Consider the following 26281-nt stretch of genomic DNA (forward strand, 5'->3'; position numbering starts at 1 on the left):
TGATGTCCTAATTGGGTATAACATTGACATTGTGTGTGTGCACGAGTGTGGGTGTGTGTGCGTGCTTATATAGTTACATGTGTTTGTGTGTATGTCGCTGTTATGCATTCCATTCACTTCATCCTCATCGAACACTTTCATGTTTTGTTTATGCTGATGTTGTTATTCTTGAGGAGTTTTAAGAGCCAGCCTGTGGACAGATGTTCCTCTCGGAAGGATGTGAACCCAGGCCTGTCCACTTAGAGTAATACTCCTCCGATGGGCCTCCTCCAGCAGACAGCACATAGAGCAAGGCACCCTGTGTACAGTTTTAGGAAGGTGGTGGTGGGCTGGTACTGGTGTGTGTGTGGGTGGCTGGGGGGTTCAGCATGCTGGGATGCAGCTGTCAGTGAATCACCAGTGTGTTTCCCTGCACGCTGTAGAGTCTGTCACTGTTAACATGTTGTTATGGAAAATTCGGCAACCACAATCTCTAACGGTGTCTGCCTGGCCATTAGCTGTGGGGTCTGCCCACCGAGGAGGAAGGATGATGATTCAGCTGTGTTAAAGGCGTCCCAATGGCCATGGATGACTGCGGGACGCCATAGAAAGGGCAGGCCACTATCAGCACCGTCACAGAAACAAGGAGATGACTTGTCATCAGTCCCGTCATTAGCCAAGGTCATTACTGTAACATTGCTAGTCAGTGTGTGAATCCACTCTATAATGCCGGTTGTGTTTAGAGGTGGCTTGTTTATATACTGTAATGTGGTTATCAACAGCGGGCTCATACCGTCATACCCTCGGTCCTTATTGTATCCTTGAACTTGAATTGATGTTGTGTTTTGATGATTTAAATGTATTCAGTTGGCTTTGTCAGTCATTTATTTATTGTATTGCAGAGGAAGTCAACAGAACAGGCCAGTACCTGTATGCTCATCATATCCAGCATTCACATCATCTATCAATCAACTGGTTTTGAAAGGTTGATACCAGGTCTTCTCAGTTGGCAGAGTTGAAGTAGATAACGCATATGCTATTAAGCTCTTCCCTGACACACACATGGTTATTAACCCAAAATGGCTGATTAGGTCTGATCGTTGGCCACTGTAGAAGAACCTTCCCAAGGCCTAATCACGTGATTCCCTCATCAATAATAACTCTACATCTAACACTACTCTACTCTCCCCTTATGTGTAGGTGTGGGTGTGTGTGGGTGTGGGGGTGTGTGTGTGGGGGGGTGTGTGTGTATGTGTGTGACGGAGAGAAAGAGTGTGGACACTAGAGAATTAGAGAGGGAGGGGAAAAAGAGAGAAAGAATAGTCCATTATGTAGTCAATGGCTGACCTTGAGATACGGCCAGTCATAGGGATTAGAGTATCAGCCAACTGTAATTGCTGACCTACAATAACAGACCCTCTTGTTCATTCTTGAACTTGGTTGCTGATACACAAACAACCCTTTGTATGCATCAAACTACTGGATCATGTTTTCTCTTCCTGGTTTACCAAGAGGGCACTACCTGCCAACACCCATCCTCCTAAAACACAGCCTTTTAGTTCTCTGGTTCCACTTTCAGCACGTCTTAAAGCAGAGAGATGTAGTTACTGGTGCCAGTGTGTAACTCAGAGAGCCATTTATCTTGGGTTAATCCTGAGCCTTAAACTAAAGCCCCATTGATATTTAACACACAACTTCCAAAGCCTGGAGATTTCCACGCTATTATATTCCATTCTGCAAATTAATTCCCATATTAAAGTAATTAATGCCTCCTTAGGCTGATGAGCGTTGGAACATGTGTGAAGAAAGATAAACACAGCATTTATTTCATAATTTATCTTTTTGTTTTGAGCTACAGTTTCTGACTGATGAATTCAGGCTCTGTTTGGTTAACAAGTTGCACATATTACCCAGATCTTTACCTTGCTGGTAGAAGAATGCAACTATAGTATGGTCTGTAGTTACACATACCTAATCTTCACAACAATCTTCTTGCACAATAATCTAGTTTACCAATTTAAGGCCTAGTTATGTATGGTGAATCTGCACTGCATGGGACAGTAGGAAATAGGAAATGGACTGACACACGGGATCCAAACCCATATTCAGAAAGCTCTGTGAAGAATCAGACAGGCTTCACTTAAAAGAGGAAAGGGAAGAGATATTTCATCTTAATGCTCCTTCCTCCCTCCAATGCAGCACCAGTTGTTGGTCTGATAAAGGATATGAGAGGAGAGATCCCCTGTGGGTCTGTCTGTCTGTCTACAGGGAGAGGCAGCAGCCTATCAGGTCTCCTCTCCTCTCCCCTCTTCTTGGTGGACCCTAATTGGGCTGTCACACCTGCCATGCAGATTTGTCAGAATGCTGTGAAGTGAAGTTCCTCGCAAAATCACAGGGTGCATCCCACTGTTCCTGCTAGAAGTCGCTACATACAACAGGCCTGTTACTGCTGTGTAATTCAAATAAAATCCAATTTTATTTTCCACATTTCGTAACCAACAGGTGACTAACAATGAAATGCTTACTTACGATCCCTTCCCAACAGTGTAGAGAGAGAGAAAAAAAATAGTAGAAAAGTAATAACACAAGGAAAAAAACTATTATCATGGAATAAGTGGTTAAACGAGTACTAATGAGGGGCCCACAGTTGGTTATGCACCGTTGGGAACAATTACATGAAGGATGAACCTTAACTGTTCTTACAATATGTTTTCTGCTCTTCATGACTAGGATTTTGTAATGTAATGTAATGCAGTAGCCAAGCTCTGTCTTTTTACTATAAGACCTGCAATTGTTACCGTTCTACAATGTTTTAATTCAAAGAGTTGGCTCCTGCCCTACAAGCATCAAATAGGATGTCTTAAAGACCCAGTACAGTCAAAAACATGATTTCCTGTCTTTAATATATAGTTCTACACTAGGAGATTGGAATAATACTGTGAAATGATGATAATGTCGTTTTAGTGTAAGAGCTGTTTGAAAGGGTTGCCTGAAATGTCAGTCTGCTTTGGTGGGATGGAGTTTTAGCCTGCCTGGTGACATCACCAGATGGTAAATTAGTTAATAGACCAATAAGAAAGAGAGCCAAACCTCTCTGCCAGTAACAGCTAGTTTTAGGTTTTCTCCGGCCACTAGGACCACTCTCAGACAGTCTTAGCAAAATTCTTGCTTGATAAATTGCTCTTTGCTAAGAAGCTTTTTTTTTTTTTAAATGTTTAAAACAATCACAGTAAGGTACTTAATTGTTACCCAGAAATGATTTGATATTGAGATAAAAACATCTGCATTGGACCTTTTAAGTATTAGCCTGGCATTGTTTCTAGTCTGGTGATAAGCAGTAAGCACGCTCATTCATTCTCCATCTGTCAGTGAAGTCACATAGGTCTGGTGAGATGTGTGGTGTCACATTATTACACAGTGCCTGGTCATCCACGTGGCAGGGCCCATGCCATGTCAGCTCCCATTATATCCTGTGTCTACTCTGTGTTGACAGCATGTGTCAGTACCAGGTCTCTTATAGATGTGCCTGAGGAGGACTCAGCTCACTCAGTCCCTCACTGACTCCCCGGTGGAAACATTTCCCCATGCAGCCACATGGACGTAAACAAGGTCTTGCTGAAAGGTTAGATTGAGGCCAGGGTTGGGAATGCTATATTGCTGCTACTACAGTATGTAGCTATGAGTTATTCATGGAGAACATAACCTCAAGTGTTGCTGGTATGATTGTACCTAGGCTGGGAAAAGGCTGTGTGACTTCTGTAGATGAATGATGCTTCAAATCCTAAGTGGGTGTTATACTATTATTCTGTTGAATACAGCCCTCAACCCAGACGGAGGAAGCTGTGTATAAAATATGTGTGTTGGCATGCATGGTGTGTATTCAGGGGCAAAGTGCTTGCCCCTGAATACACTACTCTCCTCTCATCGTACCCATATTTAAAGCAATGTTTGAATTAGGATGTATTACTACTATTTTCCCTTAGCAACCTTCATGGCTCATACAATTTCCTCCTTGCCTTCCTCTACCCCCCTCTTTTCTCTCTTCCTCTTCATCAGTTTTATTATATTTTCCTCCAAGTCTCTACTACAACTCTGCATGGCCACTTCCCCTGAGAAGGAGAGAGAGAATGAGAGAGAATCTCTCCCTCTCTCCATTTCAGCTGGGACTTGAGTGCTTTGTGCACTTCATATTTTATTCATCCTGTGAGTGAGAGGCTGCAGTACAGAGGCTTCCTCAGTCCTGTGAGCCCAGAGCACGTCTCGGCAGCTGTCATACTGTCTGCAGCCCAGCTGCACGTATTCTCCCTTCTGCGGCAGCAGCACACACTCATATCACATCACTCTCCACTGGACACACAACACATGTATACCTCCCCATAAAATACAAAAGCTGCAGTTCCTTGATTTCCTTTTCCTCAGTCTCATGTCATGTGATATTCTGATTGCATGGACACAAAAGGCAGTGCATTCTGAGACCTAAAAAGCAATGATACTGATTCTTAACAGAGTTGCACCTTTTCCTTTTGTTTAATCAGTTTACTAAGAATCTGGAATCACTAATTAGTGATGTGCAACAGGAATGCACTTTAAAAAAATTCTTAACCTCCACTGTTGGATAGGAGATTGAGGTTACAGTAGATTTCACCATGCTCCTCTTCATTATCCATCAACACTTTAGGGCTACACACCTTCATTAGCTTCTTCCTTCCTGTCTGAGTGAAGAGGCAAAAAGAGCATCAACAATAACAACAACATCAGTCTTCCAGAAATAGAAACAGCAGTGAGCAACTGGGACTCCCTCTAACGATGGCCCCTCTTTAATTAATGTGGCTGTGATGATATCTGGCTGCCGGTGCTACTCAGCCTTTTCAGGCAGATTGGCGTGATGAGTAGGCCCATGGTTCATTGGCCGTTCCGCAAGAGGAGGCATGCTCACGGAACTCTCAACCCCAACCTTACCCCACACCACCCCATCACCCTCTCTCTTCCCCAAAACAAGTACATCCAGCCCTGTGGGTCCTGGCCACTGCCTGACATGACTGCTCACTGTTGCAGAGCTCTGATGAAAAGACGAAGTGCCCTGGGCTTTCGGAGGCGATCCACTGCAGTGGTAAAGCAGTGTTCATCAGGGTGAGAAGCAGGTTCACACGCTTCTCTTCCCATCCTCATCATACCCTCTCTTGGTGTGCTAAGGTTCAGGACAAGGCCTCTGGAGTCTGCTCAATCTCCATGGCTCAAAATAGTCACCAGGCTGTTCAGGTTTTCCTGAGGAGAACTAGAAACAGAGTGTAGAGTCTATGGACATTGTGAGGACATTGAGCTTTCTGCACCTAGAAATGCTTTCTGAATAGAAAATGATGCCTTAAAAGCAGTCTACAATGAAAGACTATTTGGAAATCTGAAATGTAGCTCAGTAAATCTCTGCTCTTGCTAATGATACATGTACAGTAGAGGTCGACCGATTAATCGGAATGGCCGATTAATTAGGGACGATTTCAAGTTTTCATAACAATCAGTAATCAGCATTTTTGGACACCGATCACGGCCGATTACATTGCACTCCACGAGGAGACTGCGTGGCAGGCTGACTACCTGTTATGCAAGTGCAGCAAGGAGCCAAGGTATGTATTGATTTCTTAAAATCATTGATTTCTTAAAATCAATACACAAGTATATATTTTTAAACCTGCATATTTAGTTAATATTGCCTGCTAACATGAATGTATTTTAACTAGGGAAATTGTGCCACTTCTCTTGCGTTCTGTGCGACAGAGTCAGGGTATATGCAGCAGTTTGGGCCGCCTGGCTCGTTGCGAACTGTGTTTCCTAACAAAGACAGCCAATTTCGTCAAATGGGGGATGATTTAACAAAAGCGCATTTGCGAAAAAGTACAATCGTTGCACGAATATACCTAACCATAAACATCAATACCTTTCTTAAAATCAATACACAGAACTATGTATTTTTAAACCTGCATATTTAGTTAAAAGAAATTCAGGTTAGCGGGCAATATTAAACTAGGGAAATTGTGTCACTTCTCTTGCGTTCATTGCACGCAGAGTCAGGGTATATGCAGCAGTTTGGGCCTCCTGGCTCGTTGCGAACTAATTTGACCGAATTTTACGTAATTATGACATGACATTGAAGGTTGTACAATGTAACAGCAATATTTACACTTACGGATGCCACCCGTTAGATAAAATACAGAACGGTTCTGTATTTCACTGAAAGAATAAACGTTTTGTTTTCGAAATAATATGGATTTGACCATATTAATGATCTAAGGCTCGTATTTCTGTGTGTTATTATATTATAATTAAGTCTATGATTTGATAGTGCAGTCTGGCTGAGCGGTGGTAGGCAGCAGCAGGCCCGTAAGCATTCATTCAAACAGCACTTTACTGCGTTTGCCAGCAGCTGTTTATGACTTCAAGCCTATCAACTCCAGAGATTAGGCTGGCAATACTAAAGTACCTTAGAACTTTAGTATTAGAACATCCAATAGTCAAAGGTATATGAAATACAAATGGTATAGAGAGTAATAGTCCTATAATAACTACAACCTAAAACTTCTTACCTGGGAATATTGAAGACTCATTTTAAAAGAAACCACCAGCTTTCATATGTTCTCATGTTCTGAGTTCAAATAAATGTTCATTGTTCATTCAGGATTGTTGTAACTGTCATTGTTACAAATATATATATATATATATATATATATATATATATATATATATATATATATATATATATAATCGTCCAATTAATCGGTATCAGATTTTTTGGTCCTCCAATAATTGGTATCGGCGTTGAAAAATCATAATCGGTCGACGTCTTATGTACAGTACAGTATAATATGCAGCCATGTTCTGCTGCATAGTGAAATGTGCCAATTTGAATGTGCCTTTTAGTTTCATTAGACTCCCAGGCTGTTAAAACAAGAAACTGTTTGTTCCTTGAGCCCCTCACGGTATAAGCACATCCTGGTCTAGAGTCAGACTGGCAGACAGACAACTTTCTGTTCCCCCCTAATCATGCGTCATCCTATCTGAATTGGCCTTGAGACATTGTCACACAGCCAAGAGGAGGAGTATTGCATATTGAATGTTGAAAGGGGAGATATTAGACATTAATAGACGTTAATAGACATAGACGTTAATGTTCAGTAGGAAGCACCTAAAGGTTAAGGTCATTAGACATCCTACTCTTGATAAGGCAAAGGTAAAGAATTATCATTCCATCATCATGCTGGTGCGGGAGCTCAGAGAGGCTGTTTTGTTCATGTGGAATCTCATTATGCTCCCTGTAGCTGAGGTGTTGATGCTAAAAGGAGAAGACGGCTTTGCCGGATGGTGGACGGGGGTGAGGGATGGGGGTGAGAGACGAGGGATGGTGGATGGGGGTGAGGGACGGGGGATGGTGGATGGGGGTAAGGGACGGGGGATGGTGGACGGTGTTGAGGGACGGGGGATGGTGGACGGGGGTGAGGGATGGGGGTGAGGGACGGGGGATGGTGGATGGGGGTGAGGGACGGGGGATGGTGGACGGGGGTGAGGGATGGGGGTGAGGGACGGGGGATGGTGGACGGGGGTGAGGGACGGGGGATGGTGGACGGGGGATGGTGGACGGTGGACGGGGGATGGTGGACGGGGGTGAGGGATGGGGGTGAGGGACGGGGGATGGTGGACGGGGGTGAGGGACGGGGGATGGTGGACGGGGGATGGTGGACGGTGGACGGGGATGGTGGACGGGGGTGAGGGATGGGGGTGAAGGACGGGGGATGGTGGACGGGGGTGAGGGACGGGGGATGGTGGACGGGGGTGAGGGACGGGGGATGGTGGACGGGGGATGGTGGACGGTGGACGGGGGATGGTGGACGGGTGATGGTGGATTGGGGATGGTGGACGGGGGTGAGGGATGGGGGATGGTGGACGGGGGTGAGGGACGGGGGATGGTGGACGGGGGATGGTGGATGGGGGTGAGGGACGGGGGATGGTGGACGGGGGTGAGGGACGGGGGATGGTGGATGGGGGTGAGGGACGGTGGATGGTGGATGGGGGATGGTGGACGGGGGTGAGGGACGGTGGATGGTAGACGGGGGTGAGGGAAGGGGGTGAGAGATGGTGGATGGTGGACGGGGGATGGTGGACGGGGATGGTGGACGGGGGATGGTGGACGGGGATGGTGGACGGGGGTGAGGGACGGGGATGGTGGACGGGGGATGGTGGACGGGGGTGAGGGACGGGGGATGGTGGACGGGGGATGGTGGACGGTGGACGGGGGATGGTGGACGGGGGATGGTGGACGGGGGTGAGAGACAGGGGTGAGGGACGGGGGATGGTGGACGGGGTGAGAGACGGGGGTGAGGGACGGGGGATGGTGGACGGGGGTGAGAGACGGGGGTGAGGGACGGGGGATGGTGGACGGGGGTGAGAGACGGGGGTGAGGGACGGGGGATGGTGGACGGGGGTGAGAGACGGGGGTGAGGGACGGGGGATGGTGGACGGGGGTGAGGGATGGGGGTGAAGGACGGGGGATGGTGGACGGGGGTGAGGGACGGGGGATGGTGGACGGGGGTGAGGGACGGGGGATGGTGGACGGTGGACGGGGGATGGTGGACGGGGGATGGTGGATTGGGGATGGTGGACGGGGGTGAGGGATGGGGGATGGTGGACGGGGGTGAGGGACGGGGGATGGTGGACGGGGGATGGTGGATGGGGGTGAGGGACGGGGGATGGTGGACGGGGGATGGTGGACGGGGGTGAGGGACGGGGGATGGTGGATGGGGGTGAGGGACGGTGGATGGTGGACGGGGGATGGTGGACGGGGGTGAGGGACGGTGGATGGTAGACGGGGGTGAGGGACGGGGGTGAGAGATGGTGGATGGTGGACGGGGGATGGTGGACGGGGATGGTGGACGGGGGTGAGGGACGGGGATGGTGGACGGGGGTGAGGGACGGGGGATGGTGGACGGTGGACGGGGGATGGTGGACGGGGGATGGTGGACGGGGGTGAGAGACGGGGGTGAGGGACGGGGGATGGTGGACGGGGTGAGAGACGGGGGTGAGGGACGGGGGATGGTGGACGGGGGTGAGAGACGGGGGTGAGGGACGGGGGATGGTGGACGGGGGTGAGAGACGGGGGTGAGGGACGGGGGATGGTGGACGGGGGTGAGAGACGGGGGTGAGGGACGGGGGATGGTGGACGGGGGTGAGAGACGGGGGTGAGGGACGGGGGATGGTGGACGGGGGTGAGAGACGGGGGTGAGGGACGGGGGATGGTGGACGGGGGTGAGAGACAGGGGTGAGGGACGGGGGATGGTGGACGGGGGTGAGAGACGGGGGTGAGGGACGGTGGATGGTGGACGGGGGTGAGGGACGGGGGTCAGGGACGGTGGATGGTGGACGGGGGTGAGGGACGGGGGTGAGGGACAGGGGTGAGGGACGGTGGATGGTGGACGGGGGATGATGGACGGGGGTGAGGGACGGTGGATGGTGGACGGGGGTGAGGGACGGGAGTGAGGGACGGTGGATGGTGGACGGGGATGGTGGACGGGGGATGGTGGACGGGGGATGGTGGACGGTGGTGAGGGACGGGGGATGGCGGACGGGGGTGAGGGACGGTGGATGGTGGACGGGGGATGGTGGACGGGGGATGGTGGAAACCATGTGAAACATGGAACACTTCACATGTTTAGTTTCATGTTATCAATCAATCAATCACATTTATTTATAAAGCCCTTCTTACATCAGCTTATGTCACAAAGTGCCGTACAGAAATCCAGCCAAAAACCCCAAACAGCAAGCAATGCAGGTGTAGAAGCACGGTGGCTAGGAAAAACTCCTTAGAAAGGCCAGAACATAGAAAGAAACCTAGAGAGGAACCAGGCTATGAGGGGTGGCCAGTCATCTTCTGGCATGGACAAGATGTTCAAATGTTCATAAATGACCAGCAGGGTCAAATAATAATAATCACAGTGGTTGTCGAAGGTGCAACAGGTCAGCACCTCAGGAGTAAATGTCAGTTGGCTTTTCATAGCCGATCATTCAGAGTATCTCTACTGCTCCTGTTGTCTCTAGAGAGTTGAAAACAGCAGGTCTGGGACAGGTCAGGGTTCCATAGCCGCAGGCAGAACAGTTGAAACTGTAGCAGCAGCACGGCCAGGTGGACTGGGGACAGCAAGGAGTCATCAGGCCAGGTAGTCCTGAGGCATGGTCCTAGGGCTCAGATCCTCCGAGAGAGAGAGAGAAAGAAAGAAAGAGAGAAAGAGAGAAAAAGAGAGAGAGAATTAGAGAGAGCATACATAAATTCACACAGGACACCGGATAAGACAGGAGAAATACTCCAGATATAACAGACTGACCCTAGCCCTCCGACACATAAACTACTGCAGCATGTTGCTTTACATGTTGTCACATGCTATCACATTAACTCCACATGTGATCACATGTGAAAATCATGTGTTTTTTCCACAAGGGGAAGCAGGTTAACGTTTTACACAATTCAGATTCAACTACCGTCCATCTGAAACCTGCTCATGCCACCTTCTTGACATTATCTACGGTGTGTGTGTGTGTGTGTGTGTGTGTGTGTGTGTGTGTGTGTGCCAATGGACAGGACAGGATGGGGGTTTGGTGACTAATTCTGTCCAGAAATAAACCGCTATTATATTTAGATAAACAGGAGTCAGAGGTCAGGTGAGCCCATATGCGAGCTGGCTGCTTGGCTCTTTATCTGAATCTGGGCTTTAGGGTATCCTTGGCTGCTGGTGAAGTCAGGTTTCAGTTTGTCATTCAGGTTTTCACATTTGAATTTCATCCAAAGGTGCACTCCGTCATTTCTAAAATCTGAAATCTGCATTCAAAAGAACATGCCAGAAGAGACAATATAGCCAAATGAAGAGATAATAAAACCGCAGGTACAGGTAAAATCATACATACAGGTAAAACCACAGGTACAGGTAAAACCACAGGTACAGGTAAAACCACAGGTACTGTACAGCACAAGCTCTTTCAACTTACCATTACTTGACATGCATTGAGCACCGTCACATTGGTTTGCTTGTAAATACACCAACATCTCTTTCTCCCACTCAGTCAATAGCAGCAGGCTCTGATTGGATCAATGTGTTTGTTGCCGTCTGATTAGCTTGCTAAGTAGAGTGAAGGTAAGGCTGGTGTGAATGGTGGTGTGGAGTAATGACTGGCCAGGATGTTGGATTAGTAACAAAATTTACAGCATTAGTTACAGGTTCTGTTCTCAGTCTGTTTGGAATCTATGATCAGGCCACAAGTGATTTGGTTTTGGGTACAGTGTGTACAAAGATGTATTAGATAGTATGGTTTTGGGTACAGTATGTACAATGCTGTATTAGATAGTATGGTTTTGGGTACAGTATGTACAAAGCTGTATTAGATAGTATGGTTTTGGGCACGGTATGTACAAAGCTGTATCAGATAGTATGGTTTTGGGTACAGTATGTACAAAGCTGTATTAGATAGTATGGTTTTGGGTACAGTATGTACAAAGCTGTATCAGATAGTATGGTTTTGGATACAGTATGTACAAAGCTGTATCAGATAGTATGGAACATGTTGAGTAATGAGCCTCTCACACGAAGTGAATCTGCTATCAAGGAAGTAATGGTAATTTAGTATTTATTCCACAACAACATGTCTCTCTCTCTCTCTCTCCCTCTCTCTCTCGCTCTCTGTGTCTGCCTGCCTTGCTGGTGAAAAGGAGCCAGTCTGCGGTGTCCTGTTTCAGGCTGGCACGCTTTGCTGAGATGCTAATCTTTTCCTGGAATAGATTCAGATCTGAGTCAAAGGGCAGGAAGACTGATGTGAGATATGGTGTAATGTAGGAGCTGGGAGAGAGTGGGAGTTGCCTCCCCCTCTCTGGCTAGGTTGAAAATATACAGGTTAAGACAATGTAATAATTTCATGCCGTTGGGTTAGAAAATAAAAACATTCATTGGACCAGCGCCGTAGCTATGAGATTTATTTCGTAATTAAAGCCACGGGATCCTGCGAGTGGGAACGCTGGAACCAAGGAGCAGCATTTCCAGCCAGAGGAGAAATACAGATATTCTGTGGGCCCTGAATGATCGCTTTGTTCAGGCTGGTGAGTGGAAGACATCTTTTGATCTCCCATTGACAGAGCTTCCCCATTCAGCAGTATTGCACATAATTACTTATTTTAGGGAGCCATCAGAGAGGGCCAATTCACTCAATTGTTTTTCAAATGTCTGTCTATGGCTACCGGACAGAGTGCTGGGTGGGCTGGGTGGAGAGACTGCGTGGGGGGCCAGAGGTTCAGAGGAGTTGAGGAATCTGAGGTATGGGTGACACATGGGTAAGGAGGACAGGATGACAGAACCTCCTCTGTTGGGCCCATCAATGGCTCCTTCTCTGGTTTTGGTTCCTCTCAACCTGTAAAGGTGAAGGGGCTGCTGCACTGTTTTATTCATTCTCTCTGTCCCTTTCTCACTCACACACGCTCCCTATTTCTCTCTCTCTCACTCCTTTCTTCCTTCCCTCCCTCTCTCTCTAAAGCGGAAAGCTTCATGGATAGATTATGTTTCACACAGCTTATTGTCCTGTGGAACAAAAAGAAAGCTGATTCAGCTTTTGTGGAAATGCTAGGTGGAACCTGTACAGTCCAATTTTGATTTGCTTAATTGCACCTCACTGCTCTTGGGCACTTTCCATAATCAAAGGAAAGCTATTATCCCTTTCTGCCCATTTCTTTGTACTCTGTAGTTTCCATGGCACCATATGTTCAGAAAATGGTTCTCATCACCAATGTAGTGACTACATTACACCACACTCAGCTAAGGCTACTGTACAGGCCCAGTTGCTACAGTATAGAATTACATTATTTTGGGGGTCTTTTATTTACCTCTTCTCTTTCACTGTAAAAAGGACACCAATGAGCTTAATGGTCCATTGAGTATTTTAAGGATTACAATGAGCCTTTTCCCTGCCATCCATAAGCTTAATTTCTAAGCTTTATATGGCTGACCTAAAACCCCATCCTTTTGTGCCAAATACAGGGGAATTATTGGGATCTGCCACTTCAATGCGTGCAACTGTGTAAGAATTCACTTGTTTACAAATGTTCGAAATGTGATTTTGCGTAATGCACATCCGTCATTTTCCACCCGTCTAACATGTCTATTTTTGTTTCCCTCCTTCCCTTGGTAGCAGTAAATAACATTTATTTGCAAACCTCACCAAGAGAGGTGTTGAATACTTTCACAGTCAGAACAGCACTGTATCTTCCACCCAATCTCTATAGGCTATATACTGTATCTCTCTCCCATAGACAGATGTTGACAATTATGGCTCATCTGAAGAGTTGTAGGTATTCAAACTATGACTGGTGTTCAATATATCTATTGTCTGGCTGCTGTTCACTGTCTTGTGGTAATTTCAGCACTGCCTCTGGGTAGTTTGTGAGACACAAATACAGCTAGTGTTAGACACTGTGCCCTACTACAGCTAGTGTTAGACACTGTACCCTACTACAGCTAGTGTTAGACACTGTACCCTACTACAGCTAGTGTTAGACGCTGTACCCTACTACAGCTAGTGTTAGACTGTACCCTACTACAGCTAGTGTTAGACTGTACCCTACTACAGCTAGTGTTAGACACTGTACCCTACTACAGCTAGTGTTAGACTGTACCCTACTAATGCTAGTATTAGACACTGTACCGTACAACAGCTAGTGTTAGACTGTACCCTACTACAGCTAGTGTTAGACTGTGCCCTACTACAGCTAGTGTTAGACACTGTACACTACTACAGCTAGTGTTAGACACTGTACCCTACTACAGCTAGTGTTAGACTGTAGCCTACTACAGCTAGTGTTAGACACTGTACCATACTACAGCTAGTGTTAGACTGTACCCTACTACAACTAGTGTTAGACTGTACCCTACTACAGCTAGTGTTAGACTGTACCCTACTACAGCTAGTGTTAGACTGTACCCTACTACAGCTAGTGTTATACACTGTACCCTACTACAGCTAGTGTTAGACTGTACCCTACTACATCTAGTGTTAGACACTGTACCCTACTACAGCTAGTGTTAGACTGTACCCTACTACAGCTAGTGTTAGACTGTACCCTACTACAGCTAGCGTTAGACACTGTACCCTACTACAGCTAGTATTAGACACTGTACCCTACTACAGCTAAAGTTAGACAATGTACCCTACTACAGCTAGTGTTAGACACTGTACCCTACTACAGTTAGTGTTAGACACTGTACCCTACTACAGTTAGTGTTAGACTGTACCCTACTACAGCTAGTGTTAGACACTGTACACTACTACAGCTAGTGTTAGACTGTACCCTACTACAGCTAGCGTTAGACACTGTACCCTACTACAGCTAGTGTTAGACACTGTACCCTACTACAGTTAGTGTTAGACACTGTACCCTACTGCAGTTAGTGTTAGAAACTGTACCCTTCTACAGCTAGTGTTAGACTGTACCCTACTACAGCTAGTGTTAGACACTGTACCCTACTACAGCTAGTGTTAGACTGTAGCCTACTACAGCTAGTGTTAGACACTGTACCCTACTACAGCTAGTGTTAGGCTGTAGCCTACTACAGCTAGTGTTAGACACTGTACCCTACTACAGCTAGTGTTAGACTGTACCCTACTACAGCTAGTGCTATATACACTGTACCCTACTACAGCTAGTGTTAGACTGTAGCCTACTACAGCTAGTGTTAGACACTGTACCCTACTACAGCTAGTGTTAGATTGTACCCTACTACAGCTACTGTTAGACTGTGCCCTACTACAGCTAGTGTTAGATAATGTACCCTACTACAGCTAGTGTTAGACTGTACCGTACTACAGCTAGTATTAGACACTGTACCCTACTACAGCTAGTGTTAGACTCTACCCTACTACAGCTAGTGTTAGACTGTACCCTACAACAGCTAGTGTTAGACTGTACCCTACTACAGCTAGTGTTAGACTGTACCCTACTACAGCTAGTGTTAGACTGTACCCTACTACAGCTAGCGTTAGACACTGTACCCTACTACAGCTAGTGTTAGACACTGTACCCTACTACAGTTAGTGTTAGACACTGTACCCTACTACAGTTAGTGTTAGACTGTACCCTACTACAGTTAGTGTTAGACACTGTACCCTACTACAGCTAGTGTTAGACTGTACCCTACTACAGCTAGTGTTAGACACTGTACCCTACTACAGCTAGTGTTAGACACTGTACCCTACTACAGCTAGTGTTAGACACTGTACGCTACTACAGCTAGTTTTAGACACTGTACCCTACTACAGCTAGTGTTAGACACTGTACCCTACTACAGCTAGTGTTAGACACTGTACCCTACTACAGCTAGTGTTAGACTGTACCCTACTACAGCTAGTGTTAGACTGTACCTTACTACAGCTAGTGTTAAACACTGTACCCTACGACAGCTAGTGTTAGACACTGTACCCTACTACAGCTAGTGTTAGACACTGTACCCTACTACAGCTAGTGTTAGACTGTACCTTACTACAGCTAGTGTTAGACACTCTACCCTACTACAGCTAGTGTTAGACACTGTACCCTACTACAGCTAGTGTTAGACTGTACCGGACTACAGCTAGTGTTAGACTGTACCCTACTACAGCTAGTGTTATACTGTACCCTACTACAGCTAGTGTTAGACTGTACCATACTACAGCTAGTGTTAGACTGTACCCTACCTCAGCTAGTGTTATACACTGTACCCTACTACAGCTAGTGTTAGACTGTAGCCTACTACAGCTAGTGTTAGACACTGTACCCTACTACAGCTAGTGTTAGACACTGTACCCTACTACAGATAGTGTTAGACTGTACCGTACTACAACTAGTGTTAGACACTCTACCCTACTACAGCTAGTGTTAGACACTGTACCCTACTACAGCTAGTGTTAGACTGTACCGGACTACAGCTAGTGTTAGACTGTACCCTACTACAGCTAGTGTTATACTGTACCCTACTACAGCTAGTGTTAGACTGTACCCTACTACAGCTAGTGTTAGACTGTACCCTACCTCAGCTAGTGTTATACACTGTACCCTACTACAGCTAGTGTTAGACTGTAGCCTACTACAGCTAGTGTTAGACACTGTACACTACTACAGCTAGTGTTAGACTGTACCCTACTACAGCTAGTGTTAGACTGTACCCTACTACAGCTAGTGTTAGACACTGTACCCTACTACAGCTAGTCTTAAACTGTACCCTACTACAGCTAGTGTTAGACACTGTACCCTACTACAGCTAGTGTTAGACACTGTAACCTACTACAGCTAGTGTTAGACACTGTACCCTACTACAGCTAGTGTTAGACACTGTACCCTACTACAGCTAGTGTTAGACACTGAACCCTACTACAGCTAGTGTTAGACACTGTAACCCTACTACAGCTAGTGTTAGACATTGTACCCTACTACAGCTAGTGTTAGACTGTACCCTACTACAGCTAGTGTTAGACACTGTACCCTACTACAGCTAGTGTTAGACACTGTACCCTACTACAGCTAGTGTTAGACACTGTACCCTACTACAGCTAGTGTTAGACTGTACCTTACTACAGCTAGTGTTAGACACTGTACCCTACTACAGCTAGTGTTAGACACTGTACCCTACTACAGCTAGTGTTAGACTGTACCGTACTACAGCTAGTGTTAGACTGTACCCTACTACAGCTAGTGTTAGACTGTACCCTACTACAGCTAGTGTTAGACTGTACCCTACTACAGCTAGTGTTAGACTGTACCCTACCTCAGCTAGTGTTATACACTGTACCCTACTACAGCTAGTGTTAGACTGTAGCCTACTACAGCTAGTGTTAGACACTGTACCCTACTACAGCTAGTGTTAGACTGTACCCTACTACAGCTAGTGTTAGACACTGTACCCTACTACAGCTAGTGTTAGACTGTACCCTACTACAGCTAGTGTTAGACACTGTACCCTACTACAGCTAGTGTTAGACTGTACCCTACTACAGCTAGCGTTAGACACTGTACCCTACTACAGCTAGTGTTAGACACTGTACCCTACTACAGCTAGTGTTAGACACTGTACCCTACTACAGCTAGTGTTAGACTGTACCTTACTACAGCTAGTGTTAGACACTGTACCCTACTACAGCTAGTGTTAGACACTGTACCCTACTACAGCTAGTGTTAGACTGTACCGGACTACAGCTAGTGTTAGACTGTACCCTACTACAGCTAGTGTTATACTGTACCCTACTACAGCTAGTGTTAGACTGTACCCTACTACAGCTAGTGTTAGACTGTACCCTACCTCAGCTAGTGTTATACACTGTACCCTACTACAGCTAGTGTTAGACTGTAGCCTACTACAGCTAGTGTTAGACACTGTACACTACTACAGCTAGTGTTAGACTGTACCCTACTACAGCTAGTGTTAGACTGTACCCTACTACAGCTAGTGTTAGACACTGTACCCTACTACAGCTAGTGTTAAACTGTACCCTACTACAGCTAGTGTTAGACACTGTACCCTACTACAGCTAGTGTTAGACACTGTAACCTACTACAGCTAGTGTTAGACACTGTACCCTACTACAGCTAGTGTTAGACACTGTACCCTACTACAGCTAGTGTTAGACACTGTACCCTACTACAGCTAGTGTTAGACACTGTAACCCTACTACAGCTAGTGTTAGACACTGTACCCTACTACAGCTAGTGTTAGACTGTACCCTACTACAGCTAGTGTTAGACACTGTACCCTACTACAGCTAGTGTTAGACACTGTACCCTACTACAGCTAGTGTTAGACACTGTACCCTACTACAGCTAGTGTTAGACTGTACCTTACTACAGCTAGTTTTAGACACTGTACCCTACTACAGCTAGTGTTAGACACTGTACCCTACTACAGCTAGTGTTAGACTGTACCGTACTACAGCTAGTGTTAGACTGTACCCTACTACAGCTAGTGTTAGACTGTACCCTACTACAGCTAGTGTTAGACTGTACCCTACCTCAGCTAGTGTTATACACTGTACCCTACTACAGCTAGTGTTAGACTGTAGCCTACTACAGCTAGTGTTAGACACTGTACCCTACTACAGCTAGTGTTAGACTGTACCCTACTACAGCTAGTGTTAGACACTGTACCCTACTACAGCTAGTGTTAGACACTATACCCTACTACAGCTAGTGTTAGACACTGTACCCTACTACAGCTAGTGTTAGACTGTACCCTACTACAGCTAGTGTTAGACACTGTACCCTACTACAGCTAGTGTTAGACACTGTACCCTACTACAGCTAGTGTTAGACACTGTACCCTACTACAGCTAGTGTTAGACACTGTACCCTACTACAGCTAGTGTTAGACTGTACCTTACTACAGCTAGTGTTAGATACTGTACCCTACTACAGCTAGTGTTAGACACTGTACCCTACTACAGCTAGTGTTAGACTGTACCCTACTACAGCTAGTGTTAGACTGTACCCTACCTCAGCTAGTGTTGTACACTGTACCCTACTACAGCTAGTGTTAGACTGTAACCTACTACAGCTAGTGTTAGACACTGTACCCTACTACAGCTAGTGTTAGACTGTACCCTACTACAGCTAGTGTTAGACACTGTACCCTACTACAGCTAGTGTTCGACTGTACCCTACTACAGCTAGTGTTAGACTGTACCCTACTACAGCTAGTGTTAGACAATGTACCCTACTACAGCTAGTGTTAGACAATGTACCCTACTACAGCTAGTATTAGACACTGTACCCTACTACAGCTAGTGTTAGACACTGTACCCTACTACAGCTAGTGTTATACTGTACCTTACTACAGCTAGTGTTAGACACTGTACCCTACTACAGCTAGTGATAGACACTGTACCCTACTACAGCTAGTGTTAGACTGTACCGGACTACAGCTAGTGTTAGACTGTACCCTACTACAGCTAGTGTTATACTGTACCCTACTACAGCTAGTGTTAGACTGTACCCTACTACAGCTAGTGTTAGACTGTACCCTACCTCAGCTAGTGTTATACACTGTACCCTACTACAGCTAGTTTTAGACTGTAGCCTACTACAGCTAGTGTTAGACACTGTACACTACTACAGCTAGTGTTAGACTGTACCCTACTACAGCTAGTGTTAGACTGTACCCTACTACAGCTAGTGTTAGACACTGTACCCTACTACAGCTAGTGTTAAACTGTACCCTACTACAGCTAGTGTTAGACACTGTACCCTACTACAGCTAGTGTTAGACACTGTAACCTACTACAGCTAGTGTTAGACACTGTACCCTTTCTACAGCTAGTGTTAGACACTGTACCCTGCTACAGCTAGTGTTAGACACAGTACCCCACTACAGCTAGTGTTAGACACTGTAACCCTACTACAGCTAGTGTTAGACACTGTACCCTACTACAGCTAGTGTTAGACTGTACCCTACTACAGCTAGTGTTAGACACTGTACCCTACTACAGCTAGTGTTAGACACTGTACCCTACTACAGCTAGTGTTAGACACTGTACCCTACTACAGCTAGTGTTAGACACTGTACCCTACTACAGCTAGTGTTAGACTGTACCTTACTACAGCTAGTTTTAGACACTGTACCCTACTTCAGCTAGTGTTAGACACTGTCCCCTACTACAGCTAGTGTTAGACTGTACCGTACTACAGCTAGTGTTAGACTGTACCCTACTACAGCTAGTGTTAGACTGTACCCTACCACAGCTAGTGTTAGACTGTACCCTACTACAGCTAGTGTTAGACTGTACCCTACCTCAGCTAGTGTTATACACTGTACCCTACTACAGCTAGTGTTAGACTGTAGCCTACTACAGCTAGTGTTAGACACTGTACCCTACTACAGCTAGTGTTAGACTGTACCCTACTACAGCTAGTGTTAGACACTGTACCCTACTACAGCTAGTGTTAGACACTGTACCCTACTACAGCTAGTGTTAGACACTGTACCCTACTACAGCTAGTGTTAGACACTGTACCCTACTACAGATAGTGTTAGACACTGTACCCTACTACAGCTAGTGTTAGACTGTACCCTACTACAGCTAGTGTTAGACACTGTACCCTACTACAGCTAGTGTTAGACACTGTACCCTACTACAGCTAGTGTTAGACACTGTACCCTACTACAGCTAGTGTTAGACTGTACCCTACTACAGCTAGTGTTAGACACTGTACCCTACTACAGCTAGTGTTAGACACTGTACCCTACTACAGCTAGTGTTAGACTGTACCTTACTACAGCTAGTGTTAGACACTGTACCCTACTACAGCTAGTGATAGACACTGTACCCTACTACAGCTAGTGTTAGACTGTACCGGACTACAGCTAGTGTTAGACTGTACCCTACTACAGCTAGTGTTATACTGTACCCTACTACAGCTAGTGTTAGACTGTACCCTACTACAGCTAGTGTTAGACTGTACCCTACCTCAGCTAGTGTTATACACTGTACCCTACTACAGCTAGTGTTAGACTGTAGCCTACTACAGCTAGTGTTAGACACTGTACACTACTACAGCTAGTGTTAGACTGTACCCTACTACAGCTAGTGTTAGACTGTACCCTACTACAGCTAGTGTTAGACACTGTACCCTACTACAGCTAGTGTTAAACTGTACCCTACTACAGCTAGTGTTAGACACTGTACCCTACTACAGCTAGTGTTAGACACTGTAACCTACTACAGCTAGTGTTAGACACTGTACCCTACTACAGCTAGTGTTAGACACTGTACCCTACTACAGCTAGTGTTAGACACTGTACCCTACTACAGCTAGTGTTAGACACTGTAACCCTACTACAGCTAGTGTTAGACACTGTACCCTACTACAGCTAGTGTTAGACTGTACCCTACTACAGCTAGTGTTAGACACTGTACCCTACTACAGCTAGTGTTAGACACTGTACCCTACTACAGCTAGTGTTAGACACTGTACCCTACTACAGCTAGTGTTAGACACTGTACCCTACTACAGCTAGTGTTAGACTGTACCTTACTACAGCTAGTTTTAGACACTGTACCCTACTTCAGCTAGTGTTAGACACTGTACCCTACTACAGCTAGTGTTAGACTGTACCGTACTACAGCTAGTGTTAGACTGTACCCTACTACAGCTAGTGTTAGACTGTACCCTACTACAGCTAGTGTTAGACTGTACCCTACTACAGCTAGTGTTAGACTGTACCCTACCTCAGCTAGTGTTATACACTGTACCCTACTATAGCTAGTGTTAGACTGTAGCCTACTACAGCTAGTGTTAGACACTGTACCCTACTACAGCTAGTGTTAGACACTGTACCCTACTACAGCTAGTGTTAGACACTGTACCCTACTACAGCTAGTGTTAGACACTGTACCCTACTACAGCTAGTGTTAGACACTGTACCCTACTACAGCTAGTGTTAGACTGTACCCTACTACAGCTAGTGTTAGACACTGTACCCTACTACAGCTAGTGTTAGACACTGTACCCTACTACAGCTAGTGTTAGACACTGTACCCTACTACAGCTAGTGTTAGACTGTACCTTACTACAGCTAGTGTTAGACACTGTACCCTACTACAGCTAGTGTTAGACACTGTACCCTACTACAGCTAGTGTTAGACTGTACCTTACTACAGCTAGTTTTAGACACTGTACCCTACTTCAGCTAGTGTTAGACACTGTCCCCTACTACAGCTAGTGTTAGACTGTACCGTACTACAGCTAGTGTTAGACTGTACCCTACTACAGCTAGTGTTAGACTGTACCCTACCACAGCTAGTGTTAGACTGTACCCTACTACAGCTAGTGTTAGACTGTACCCTACCTCAGCTAGTGTTATACACTGTACCCTACTACAGCTAGTGTTAGACTGTAGCCTACTACAGCTAGTGTTAGACACTGTACCCTACTACAGCTAGTGTTAGACTGTACCCTACTACAGCTAGTGTTAGACAGTGTACCCTACTACAGCTAGTGTTAGACACTGTACCCTACTACAGCTAGTGTTAGACACTGTACCCTACTACAGCTAGTGTTAGACACTGTACCCTACTACAGATAGTGTTAGACACTGTACCCTACTACAGCTAGTGTTAGACTGTACCCTACTACAGCTAGTGTTAGACACTGTACCCTACTACAGCTAGTGTTAGACACTGTACCCTACTACAGCTAGTGTTAGACACTGTACCCTACTACAGCTAGTGTTAGACTGTACCCTACTACAGCTAGTGTTAGACACTGTACCCTACTACAGCTAGTGTTAGACACTGTACCCTACTACAGCTAGTGTTAGACTGTACCTTACTACAGCTAGTGTTAGACACTGTACCCTACTACAGCTAGTGATAGACACTGTACCCTACTACAGCTAGTGTTAGACTGTACCGGACTACAGCTAGTGTTAGACTGTACCCTACTACAGCTAGTGTTATACTGTACCCTACTACAGCTAGTGTTAGACTGTACCCTACTACAGCTAGTGTTAGACTGTACCCTACCTCAGCTAGTGTTATACACTGTACCCTACTACAGCTAGTGTTAGACTGTAGCCTACTACAGCTAGTGTTAGACACTGTACACTACTACAGCTAGTGTTAGACTGTACCCTACTACAGCTAGTGTTAGACTGTACCCTACTACAGCTAGTGTTAGACACTGTACCCTACTACAGCTAGTGTTAAACTGTACCCTACTACAGCTAGTGTTAGACACTGTACCCTACTACAGCTAGTGTTAGACACTGTAACCTACTACAGCTAGTGTTAGACACTGTACCCTACTACAGCTAGTGTTAGACACTGTACCCTACTACAGCTAGTGTTAGACACTGTACCCTACTACAGCTAGTGTTAGACACTGTAACCCTACTACAGCTAGTGTTAGACACTGTACCCTACTACAGCTAGTGTTAGACTGTACCCTACTACAGCTAGTGTTAGACACTGTACCCTACTACAGCTAGTGTTAGACACTGTACCCTACTACAGCTAGTGTTAGACACTGTACCCTACTACAGCTAGTGTTAGACACTGTACCCTACTACAGCTAGTGTTAGACTGTACCTTACTACAGCTAGTTTTAGACACTGTACCCTACTTCAGCTAGTGTTAGACACTGTACCCTACTACAGCTAGTGTTAGACTGTACCGTACTACAGCTAGTGTTAGACTGTACCCTACTACAGCTAGTGTTAGACTGTACCCTACTACAGCTAGTGTTAGACTGTACCCTACTACAGCTAGTGTTAGACTGTACCCTACCTCAGCTAGTGTTATACACTGTACCCTACTATAGCTAGTGTTAGACTGTAGCCTACTACAGCTAGTGTTAGACACTGTACCCTACTACAGCTAGTGTTAGACACTGTACCCTACTACAGCTAGTGTTAGACACTGTACCCTACTACAGCTAGTGTTAGACACTGTACCCTACTACAGCTAGTGTTAGACACTGTACCCTACTACAGCTAGTGTTAGACTGTACCCTACTACAGCTAGTGTTAGACACTGTACCCTACTACAGCTAGTGTTAGACACTGTACCCTACTACAGCTAGTGTTAGACACTGTACCCTACTACAGCTAGTGTTAGACTGTACCTTATTACAGCTAGTGTTAGACACTGTACCCTACTACAGCTAGTGTTAGACACTGTACCCTACTACAGCTAGTGTTAGACTGTACCCTACTACAGCTAGTGTTAGAAACTGTACCCTACTACAGCTAGTGTTAGACACTGTACCCTACTACAGCTAGTGTTAGACTGTACCCTACTACAGCTAGTGTTAGACTGTACCCTACCTCAGCTAGTGTTGTACACTGTACCCTACTACAGCTAGTGTTAGACTGTAACCTAGTACAGCTAGTGTTAGACACTGTACCCTACTACAGCTAGTGTTAGACTGTACCCTACTACAGCTAGTGTTAGACACTGTACCCTACTACAGCTAGTGTTCGACTGTACCCTACTACAGCTAGTGTTAGACAATGTACCCTACTACAGCTAGTGTTACACTGTACCCTACTACAGCTAGTGTTAGACACTGTACCCTACTACAGCTAATGTTAGACTGTACCTTACTACAGCTAGTGTTAGACACTGTACCCTACTACAGCTAGTGTTTGACACTGTACCCTACTACAGCTAGTGTTAGACTGTACCGGACTACAGCTAGTGTTAGACTGTACCCTACTACAGCTAGTGTTAGACTGTACCCTACTACAGCTAGTGTTAGACTGTACCCTACTACAGCTAGTGTTAGACTGTAGCCTACTACAGCTAGTGTTAGACACTGTACCCTACTACAGCTAGTGTTAGACTGTAGCCTACTACAGCTAGTGTTAGACACTGTACCCTACTACAGCTAGTGTTAGACTGTACCCTACTACAGCTAGTGTTAGACTGTACCCTACTACAGCTAGTGTTAGACACTGTACCCTACTACAGCTAGTGTTACACTGTACCCTACTACAGCTAGTGTTAGACTTTGTACCCTACTACAACTAGTGTTACACTGTACCCTACTACAGTTAGTGTTAGACACTGTACCCTACTACAGCTAGTGTTAGACAGTACCCTACTACAGCTAGTGTTAGACACTGTACCCTACTACAGCTAGTGTTAGACTGTAACCTACTACAGCTAGTGTTAGACACTGTACCCTACTACAGCTAGTGTTAGACTGTACCCTACTGAAGCTAGTGTTAGACACTGTACCCTACTACAGCTAGTGTTAGACTGTACCCTACTACAGCTAGCGTTAGACACTGTACCCTACTACAGCTAGTGTTACACTGTACCCTACTACAGTTAGTGTTAGACACTGTACCCTACTACAGCTAGTGTTAGACTGTACCCTACTACAGCTAGTGTTAGACTGTACCTTACTACAGCTAGTGTTAGACACTGTACCCTACTACAGCTAGTGTGAGACACTGTACCCTACTATAGCTAGTGTCAGACTCTGTACCCTACTACAGCTAGTGTTAGACTGTACCCTACTACAGCTAGTGTTAGACACGGTACCCTACTACAGCTAGTGTTAGACTGTACCCTACTACAGCTAGTGTTAGACACTGTACCCTACTACAGCTAGTGTTAGACACTGTACCCTACTACAGCTAGTGTTAGACACTGTACCCTACTACAGCTAGTGTTAGACTGTACCCTACTACAGCTAGTGTTAGACACTGTACCCTACTACAGCTAGTGTTAGACACTGTACCCTACTACAGCTAGTGTTAGACACTGTACCCTACTACAGCTAGTGTTAGACACTGTACCCTACTACAGCTAGTGTTAGACACTGTACCCTACTACAGCTAGTGTTAGACTGTACCCTACTACAGCTAGTGTTAGACTGTACCTTACTACAGCTAGTGTTAGACACTGTACCCTACTACAGCTAGTGTGAGACACTGTACCCTACTATAGCTAGTGTCAGACTCTGTACCCTACTACAGCTAGTGTTAGACTGTACCCTACTACAGCTAGTGTTAGACACGGTACCCTACTACAGCTAGTGTTAGACTGTAGCCTACTACAGCTAGTGTTAGACACTGTACCGTACTAAGCTAGTGTTAGACTGTACCCTACTACAGCTAGTGTTAGACACTGTACCCTACTACAGCTAGTGTTAGAAACTGTACCCTACTACAGCTAGTGTTAGACACTGTACCCTACTACAGCTAGTGTTAGACTGTAGCCTACTACAGCTAGTGTTAGACACTGTACCCTACTACAGCTAGTGTTAGACTGTACCCTACTACAGCTAGTGTTAGACACTGTACCCTACTACAGCTAGTGTTAGACACTGTACCCTACTACAGCTAGTGTTAGACACTGTACCCTACTACAGCTAGTGTTAGACTGTACCCTACTACAGCTAGTGTTAGACACTGTACCCTACTACAGTTAGTGTTAGACACTGTACCCTACTACAGCTAGTGTTAGACACTGTACCCTACTACAGCTAGTGTTAGACACTGTACCCTACTACAGCTAGTGTTAGACTGTACCCTACTACAGCTAGTGTTAGACACGGTACCCTACTACAGCTAGTGTTAGACTGTAGCCTACTACAGCTAGTGTTAGACACTGTACCGTACTAAGCTAGTGTTAGACTGTACCCTACTACAGCTAGTGTTAGACACTGTACCCTACTACAGCTAGTGTTAGAAACTGTACCCTACTACAGCTAGTGTTAGACACTGTACCCTACTACAGCTAGTGTTAGACTGTAGCC

General features: G+C 45.8%; 2 protein-coding genes across 6 annotated transcripts in view; one reads left to right on the forward strand and one right to left on the reverse strand.

The window, feature by feature from the left end:
- The window catches only part of LOC110536106 (WSC domain-containing protein 2), a 134481-nt gene that overhangs the window by 7321 nt on the left and 100879 nt on the right, over window positions 1-26281 (forward strand). Inside the window, exon 1 of one of the 5 annotated variants that reach the window (XM_021621666.2) lies at window positions 11424-12103. The exons of the other annotated variants lie outside the window; for them this stretch is intronic. The gene's annotated coding sequence lies outside the window, so the exon portion shown is untranslated. Of the gene's footprint in view, window positions 1-11423; window positions 12104-26281 lie in introns of those variants that run through there. 5 annotated transcript variants of the gene reach the window in all.
- Window positions 7213-9648, reverse strand: LOC118937392 (proline-rich extensin-like protein EPR1). The gene has a single exon (XM_036936330.1). The coding sequence runs from the start codon at window positions 9646-9648 to the stop codon at window positions 7213-7215; it is 2436 nt and encodes an 811-aa protein (XP_036792225.1).

This window comes from Oncorhynchus mykiss, chromosome 11 (assembly GCF_013265735.2).
Source record: "Oncorhynchus mykiss isolate Arlee chromosome 11, USDA_OmykA_1.1, whole genome shotgun sequence".
Classification (NCBI taxonomy): domain Eukaryota; kingdom Metazoa; phylum Chordata; class Actinopteri; order Salmoniformes; family Salmonidae; genus Oncorhynchus; species Oncorhynchus mykiss.